The sequence below is a fragment of the Setaria viridis genome, chromosome 9, assembly GCF_005286985.2.
Source record: "Setaria viridis chromosome 9, Setaria_viridis_v4.0, whole genome shotgun sequence".
Classification (NCBI taxonomy): Eukaryota; Viridiplantae; Streptophyta; class Magnoliopsida; order Poales; family Poaceae; genus Setaria; species Setaria viridis.
In genome coordinates, this window is record NC_048271.2 from 33,584,371 (window position 1) to 33,592,972 (window position 8,602).

The 8,602-nt window shown below is 44.2% G+C and overlaps 1 protein-coding gene across 1 annotated transcript; it reads right to left on the reverse strand.

Annotated features, from left to right (window-relative positions):
• Positions 1–3,238: 3,238 nt before the first annotated feature.
• On the reverse strand, positions 3,239–6,108 carry LOC117836346 (uncharacterized). Its single transcript, XM_034715750.2, has 4 exons — positions 6,039–6,108; positions 4,962–5,877; positions 3,813–3,968; positions 3,239–3,720 (listed from the first exon to the last, which is right to left on the reverse strand). The coding sequence occupies exons 2-4, from the start codon at positions 5,082–5,084 to the stop codon at positions 3,553–3,555; spliced, it is 447 nt and encodes a 148-aa protein (XP_034571641.1). The 5' UTR covers positions 5,085–5,877; positions 6,039–6,108; the 3' UTR covers positions 3,239–3,552.
• Between the last annotated feature and the right edge of the window lie 2,494 nt (positions 6,109–8,602).

The window sequence follows — 8,602 nt, forward strand, 5'->3', positions numbered from 1 at the left end:
ACATACGGTGATAAAAAAAATTCATAAATATCAGACGTGTGGTTAGAGCGGCAATATGCAACAGGTATTGAGAATATTTGGTCTCCTCCTCACCTTCGCCGTCCCCTTATCTATTTCGTCGCTCGAATAGATAATTTGCTCTGCACAAACCGCACACTGAACCATCGAATTTTAGAATGTTTGGTTCTTTTTGCCAGCTGTGCGAGCTCGTGTGGCACACAATGCAATTTCGCTCTTTTCGTCTTGATAGCCTTTCACTCTTTGGAACCTATATCTCCGGCCTCCAGGGCTCAGCTATGATAAAACTCAAATTTGATCTCTTGTTCTCGCTTAGCCAAAGTGTTCGGCATGAAACTGCAGTCCGTTTCAAGTACCGAACTGCGTCTGCACGCTAAAGCTTCTATTTGTTCAGCACTCTAGCCATGAGCCCATGACTCAGGTAATGCTAAGCTGTGAGGTGAACTTCCCAGCCTAAACATATAACAAGAAAATTCAACGTCTCATGATAATTTTTTTTCTCACCGCTTCATGTGGACGCATAACAAGAAATTCAACATTATTCACGTGTCCAGAACCATCGCTAACAAAGTAACACTTCGCTCATCAATTAATTTTCCACCCCCCTTACATATGGAGTACTGTTGGTGCATTTCAGCCTTCTGCATACAGCATACCTAGTGTACGACACTAATGATGGTTCATTAATCCAGTTCTACATGTCGCAAACGAAAATTAGATTAAGTCCATCTTTACCAGTAATTTCAGTCAGTCTAATCTAAATGATATTTTTCTTTTTCGTTTATCTAAATACAAGTTCAGTTTAAAGTTTAAATCTTGTGAGGTGGCCCCTTCACAAGACAATGCTGGGATCTCCTACAATTGCAAATCCAAGACAACATGTATGGCTATGACATCCTACAGTCACTGAAGGGCAGATTGCACATCCTTTCTTCATGAAAATCATGATTCTTATGAGCTGGGGCATTTGGCAAACAAGGAATGGGTTTATCTTTAAAAACAAAGATATATCCTTGCAAAGATGCAAAGAGATATTCAAGTACGAGTTTGACATGGTTATCCATCAAGCAAAAAGAAAATACTTCTCAGCAATAGTACAATGGCTAGATTCTATTTTGCAATTTTCCTTTTATTTTAACTATTATTGTACATATAACCTTTTCTTTCAATATATAACTAGCAGGCCCCTCGTTTATAAAAAAATCTTATGAGGTGACTGACTGAGAACATGATGCCTTACATTAGAAAAATACACTGATAATTTTTTTATTAATTTTCATGCAACTTTATATCTCTAGAATCAATTGAATATTCCTAACCTATGAAAAAGTAATCACAAAAAATTATTAATGCATTTTCTGTATAGGGCATCTGCGTTCTATCCACACATAGATTTGAACTTAAAACCCAACTTGCATGTAGATCAACAAAAATTACAAATCTCATTAGTAAGCAGATTGAACCAACTATGAAAATAGTTTGGATGGAGCAAATCAAGCTTAAAATTGTTTAAAGGTTACGGAAAAAGTAGATTGATTGGGGTAGCAAAAAATGAACTTTTCAAACGAAGAAAAAGAAAACGGTCCACTTGTACAGGCGCTGATCCAAACCCAAACGGTTGACCTTCATATATAGAGAGCTCAACTTGTAACTTGTTAGTCAGCTCAAGCTTTTCAACTGAAAAACGAGCATTTCTACAAGACAGAATTTAAGAACCTCTTGAGGAGGCAAGGACAAACTCCGATCTCGTTGTCCATCGATTGAGCAGAGACACACATCGATGGCGTCCTTCAAAACCAAGACCAAGCTCAAGAAGCCTGATAAGAAGAACCAGCGCAAGCTGCACCCGCGGGCCCTGGAGGGCATTGTCACCGCCAAGCGCCAATGGCTTCTTCACCGCCGCCGTCTTTGTCGGCATCAACTGCACCGTGGTGCCGTCCCCGTCCATCGCGCCCCACTGTGTTCCTGGCGCCGACATCATCCAGAACCTCTTCCTCTTCGAGGTGCTCTCCTTCAGCTTCTACCTCGTGTCGTCCCTCAATATAGCCCAGGGCATGGAGCTCGCGCCATCGCTGGCCTTGAGTCTTGTCGCAACCTTGATGCAACTCACAGAAACGCACTCATGAATATAGTATCTGGTAACTGGGTTATAGTGGAAATGGAAGTAGTCGAAGTTCTTGAGCATATGCTCGCCGTCTCGAGCCGCAGCTCGCGGCCTTCGCCGATTACAACCAAATCGAATTCTATCTGAACGAGCATATGTAGACAATACAAGCCGTGCTGCAACAGCTAACAGCTAATGGACTATTGGACCTAAACTTCAGTAAAGCTGCTCTGGTCCATAGTAGAGTGTATTGGGCCGTTGGGTTCTCTGGGCCTTGACAGCATGCTATTGCTCAGGATGCTTCTGCAACGACTTGATAACAGCTTCCACCGAATGCTTGGCGCTTCTCTTCCTAGTTGACACAGCAGGTTCATGACAAGTCTCGAGACCACCGACCGTGATCAACGAGAGCACAAGTGCCCCAGGAAGAAAACGAGAGGGTTCGGCGGATAGATCATAGCTGCTCGCTATGCCATCCATCGATCCCTGGCGCCTACATGGGAGGAAGAGAAGAGGACAGAGAAGCTGGGGTGGTTCAGGAAGATGATGCAGCGGTCGGCGGCGTTGTCAGTACTGGAGAGCTGCTTCTTGATGCTGGCCATGGTGGATGTCATCCAGCTCAAGCTCTGGCTGCTGTCATGCGGTGGAACGGCGGCCGTGGGCGCGGTGCTGGTGATGAAGCTGCTTGGGCTCGCCGGCCTCGCAGTCTACGTCAGGGCCGTGGTCTACTCCATCCTTCACCTCAAGGGTGTACTCGTACTAGACAATCCGTTGCAATATTTTTGGGGCGCAAAAGTGATCCATTTCATCTGAAGACAACAGTCCATACAAGGGCTCGTTCGGTTACTCTGGAATGAGTCCCTGGAATTAACGATTCCAGAATTAAAGATTCCCGGTTGGAAGGGTTCACTAATTTGTATAATCTTGATAAGCTGGATTAGTTCCTAGGTCCAATCCTAGCTAACCGAACGGACCCTAAACCAACTTTCTGTAATTTGCAGGGATAGCTGAAACTAATGAATTATGTACTTTGGCAAAATAACGATCGCAGATGAAGTAATAAGCATAGACGTGCTCCACGGGATATGAAAAAGGAAAGTGCAGCACACACCCAAATGGCCAAACAGAAGGCATGATCCAATATATAGCTGTTCTTGCCGATGTATTTCGCCAGCAGAGTGTTAATGTGTATGGTAGGTAAGTACTCTGTTTTGTGAAGACATACATCCAAGTAGAAAAAGAAATGAGGGAGAAACTGATACGGTTTCTATGTGACATAAATGAGAACTAAGTACGTACATCCTCCTCGGTCCATTAGAACCAAATGATCCGGTGACAGGTTTCAGTGTTCGACAAACATGCTCGGAGCTAATTTCAGTGTCTGAAGCGAACCTGTTCAGTGTTCGACACAAACATGCTCGGAGCTGATTTCAGTGTCTGAAGCGAACCTGACCAAAGGTTGCACCACCCTCAGGAAAAAGCTTCTCCAGAACGTTGCGGTCACCCTCTAAGCATACAATTTCAAGCATCTCAATGTGCTGACATGTGAACGATCCTTCATCCAGCTCACCAATGATGCTTTGAGATGTATAGTTACACTACATCACGACAGACATACAAATTTTACCTTCATGGCACATGCAGAAACCTTCATCAAAGGATAAATAAGCATGTGGAGAGAAGCGTGTACCTCCTTAAGTTTCAGAGTTAGCTTCACTAGATTAGGACAGTTCTGAAGGAAGACTTTAAGGGCATAGTAGTCTTCAGGCAGGCACCATTTACCAAGAGTCAGGGTTCTAAGATTGTTGAATTTCGGGCACCATTGCGAACTTTTTTCCATCTTCAGCTGCACAAGGTCCAAAGAGTTAGGATGTGACAAAGAATGCATGCCATACTCCGAAAATTATTTCCTGATCCAGCCAAGGTACATAATGTTCTGAGAAGAAGCTAAAATATGTAGAAAGAAGTGTTAAGTAATTATCGAGATACTTTAGTATAAGTATAGCTTCAGAAAACAACGTATGACAAAAGACGGACATGAACAGGAACTGTGCTTAGAAATATGATACACGTGACAGAATACCATGCTTAATTTTTAACAGAGCCAATAATCTAGAGCATATGTAGATAGACAGGTGGAAGGACAATAGGAATAGGTGATGCAGCTGCTCACTTGTGATCCGATTCTAAGCACTAGAACTGAAGCTTCCAATAATTATGCACATGTCGTTTGCATGGTGCCTACAGATTTGCACATAATATGTAATGATGATAAATGAACTTAAAATAATCACTATGCTGTAGGGCAAGATGTATTTTCAGCTCTTGCCACCTATAACAATAGAAAAGGTAGGTGTAACTGAAACGGAAATTCCTTAGCTGTATTCATGTTTCAAGTTCTAAGATACCGTTGGATAGACTATTTAGTGAGTCAGAGTATACAAAGTACACTGCATTATGTGGAACCTGCTGAGAGCATCAACCATCCTCTAGGAGTCTAGGTACTGCTTCGCATCAGAATACATTATCAAACACTTTTGCAGTTATAGAACAAAGACTAAATATCATGCTTAGATCATAGATTTGACTTTGAAGTGCAATTATGTTTTTACCTTTTTTTTAACTTTGTTATTTTGCCCTTAGCTATTCACAAGTCAATGTGATTTTACCCTTGGTCTTTGTGTATTTGCCCCTGTTTTCACTGTTGACTAGGGGCAAAATCACATTGACTTGTGAATAGTAAAGGGCAAAATCACAATTACACTTCAAAGTAGGGGCAACAACACAAATGCCCCATAAATATTTGTATGGATATGCATTGTCAAATTAAGAATCGTACCATTCCTCCATAGTTGAAATCCAAATTTGTGACTCCAGATAGGCTCCTGAGGAACTTGCGGATATCATCAACCTGAGTACCTCCTGAAGCAACTGAAACTGATGCTGTCACTAGTGATCCCATGTCCTTTAGTAAAGGTATTCCTTCTTCTACGGAGAAGCCAAGATAACAGAGGCTTGGAATAGAAATAGAGAGCTGTTCATCAAATGTGAACTCGGTGGAATCACCAATGGACAAAACCTTTAGTGTCTGGGAGGTAATCTCATCACGTCAATGGCACAGTCACTTAAGAGCAGACGTTCTAATGCTGTGCATCCAGTTTGGAGGTTCCTAAAGAAACCATGGAACAACATAACACACGAAAGCTGAAGGCTTGTCAAGCATTTTGAAGCAAACACTGCAGGATTGAGATGCAATCTATCGTCCCATATCTCAACCTTGACAGACCGAGCATTGCTCTGTAAAGCATGGCGGATCCACAGGTTAGCATCTTCCGAGTCTGCATCAGGGTCCACTGACTCTAGAGGATCAGGCATGTAGTAGCAAAGCCGGAACTCGTCCAAGGGAACGGGGTTACGGAGCACCAAGAAGCTGCTGGTAAACTTCTTGAACAGCACGTCGCGCTCCTTCTCGCTATCAGCCATGCCGTCGAACTCATGGCGCGTGGCGTTGATGCGAGGCACGGAGCGCCAGAGGTGGCGCCACCGCCGCGACAGCACGCAAGTCTGCACGAGCTGGCGGGCGTCCAGGAAGGAGATGGCACGAAGGAGGACGCCGTCGGGCAGGGCGTTGATCCAGCAATCCGCTCCGGGAACGCGCCCTGGCGACCCTGGTGACATGCCCGCGTGGTCAATCGTGTCGGCCATGAGTTCGGCGTCACAGGCGCATTTAGTCGAGCAGGTGGTGTTCAGAGAAGCTGCAAGATAGAGAAATTACGAGTCAAGGATCCATGAATCCGCAGATCAGAGCAAGATTGCTGTGATTCATGAAATCAATAATCGAGCAGAGATTCTCTGATAGAAACGATAGCGATCGAATCGAAGAGGAGGAAAAATGCCAGAAGAGGAAGGAGCGAACCGTGGGTTTCGTTCGCGCTGCTGCCTGCCCCCTGTCCGCAGCCCGCCCACACACACTGACTGGGCCACCAGTTATCCCCTCCGAGATTATTTAAAACTTATTTAAAACTTTGGACACATAGCCCTTCTTATTTTTTTTTTAACTTGGGTGGCTCTAGGGCCTTTCATTACCGATTCCGCTAAATCGCAGATCACTTGCATATTTACAGAATCAGGAAGAGGTCTAGTCCATATGCATGATTGTTCTGAATCCCAAAGTAAACCCAAGCTTGCAAGCTCGTGCGCAGACGAGCTAGACACACAAACTCATTAGCTAACAGGTTTCAGATATCCGTGAAAAACACTCCACAAGGAGCACGATCATAAGCATCACATGTAATAGCTTCCTTTAGAACACTTGAGTCAACATCCAGCTGCACATGGGAGATGCCATACAATTCAGCTGTCTCCAATGCCTTGAGGCAACTAACTGCTTCCGCCATTAACGCGTCATGAAGCTGACCAGCATTGCCTGCACCTGCCAGCACGTGTTCACCTGTGTAATCTCTGATAATGAAGCCCTAGGCGCCATTCTTAGTTGCCTGCATAAAAGCTCCATCAGTATTGATTTTCAGGACATCTTGGGGAGGTCCGAGCCATCTCGGTTGTAGCCTAGCATCCGGTCTGATTTTCATTCTTGGCAATTCCAGCAGCACCGCCATCTCTAAGACTGAGTGACAGACATTATGTATATTTTGAATTGGATCTCCGCCATTTACCTTGTTTCTTACATCCCACCACTTCCACAGCAAGAGGCTAACCTTACAGGCCAAGCTTTGTTCAAGTTGTAGCACATTCCAAACAAAATCCTTCGCTGATTTGGCCGACAGCAAAACAAGGCGTGTTTGTTCCATTTATAAGAGACGCCAACATCTCTTTATTAGCTTGCATTTTAGAAAACAATGACCCCGTCCTCATCAAAACTCAGGCACACCGGACATCTCGTGTCAAGAATATGTGGTGGAACCGTCCAAATTAACCTGACTAAAATGCACTTAAGTCGCCTGACTCACGATCATGCACTTTAAGCAAGTCAAATTGGTCGTCCGTTGGATTTCATCCGATAAACCACTTACTCAGGATCGAGAAGCATTGCTCACACGAAGGTGAGTAGCACAGCGACTACAACATTCCCATCACATTAACATGGTTCAACAATTTATTACATCAGAGTTTTTGAAATTCAAACAAGTTTGCAAGGTTCAGCAAGATGGAAAAACAACGGAAGCTACACAACGATACATAATACCATGACGAAGTCGACCGCGATATCCATTCAACGTTCCCCGCTGTCTGAGGCGGGTGCCCACTCAACCGACCAACCCGGAGGGGGCTGAGTCAGCCAAGTCAGACTGGCAACCATTTCCTCATGCTCAGCACTTCCTGAAAACATGGCCACAACAAGGCTGAGCAACTAATACTCAGCAAGACTGACCCGACAGGTGACTACTTCACCACCGACTTCTAAACATGCAAGGCTTTTGGCTGTGGGTTTGTTTTTGCCAAACACCTAATGTTGGTCCTTACTTTCAATATTTTAGCTCAAGTTCTAAGTTCGTTAATCAGTCTAGTTTAGCAACTTATACTAAGCAAGCATAGTTTCCAAACCATTAAAGAACAAGCATCAAGATTAATTTATCGTCATGTTTCATCTTTACTCAATGCAGAATAGCGATCAAGCAGTCCCAAATTGTGAGAGGCAGATGAATTGATTCGAATTTACTAACCATGCATGGCAAACCTAATCTCACGACATCCGCGCATGAAGGGTCGCTTCATTTGTCAGTCGTCCCCATCGATCCCTTAGGCACGTGTCAGGGCCAACTTCCTTTGGCATGCAATGTTCCATAATCCCGGCCTCTACCGTACTATGACCGCACTTGCACCCACATGATGCACCATGGGAACGACGTTCCAAGGACAGTCGAGGGAGGGTATGACACACCCTAGTTCAATCAGGTACTAGGCTTCCCTATCCCCTACTAGGTATAAGATTAGTACTTTCAATCACGAACGCCGACACGTTTCGACCTTAGCAAGTTCATTGCTAGACAGATGGGGCAAACCACCACATCGGAACCATTCCCGGTCCCGTCTGTCATCCTTATAGTTGTAGAAATAGTAAACAAACAACTCCTATAGCTCGCGAGTGACAGGCAATCACTCGACTTTTACCGAGTCCTATTTAGCATTGCATCTACGCGACTTATCATGCTAGTGTTTAGATCAAAAGAGTACTAAGTTCATGCATCTAAGGTGTCATTCAACTCCTATAACGTAAATGCACAATCATAAGTATCAACATATTGCATAATTTAAAAACAGGGAAGCATGCACCGGGGCTTGCCTTCAGGAAAAGTTAGCGGTTCCTCGGGGTCTTGATCTAGCTCGGGCTCAACTTCAGCGTGATGTAGCTCTATGACGGTTTCCTCTTCCAACATAGGGTGGAGCTCGTAGGTCTTGTCGGCGATATTAGCTTCTACACGACATGCACATGCAAGAGTTTAGTTTTATCCATGCGTTTAC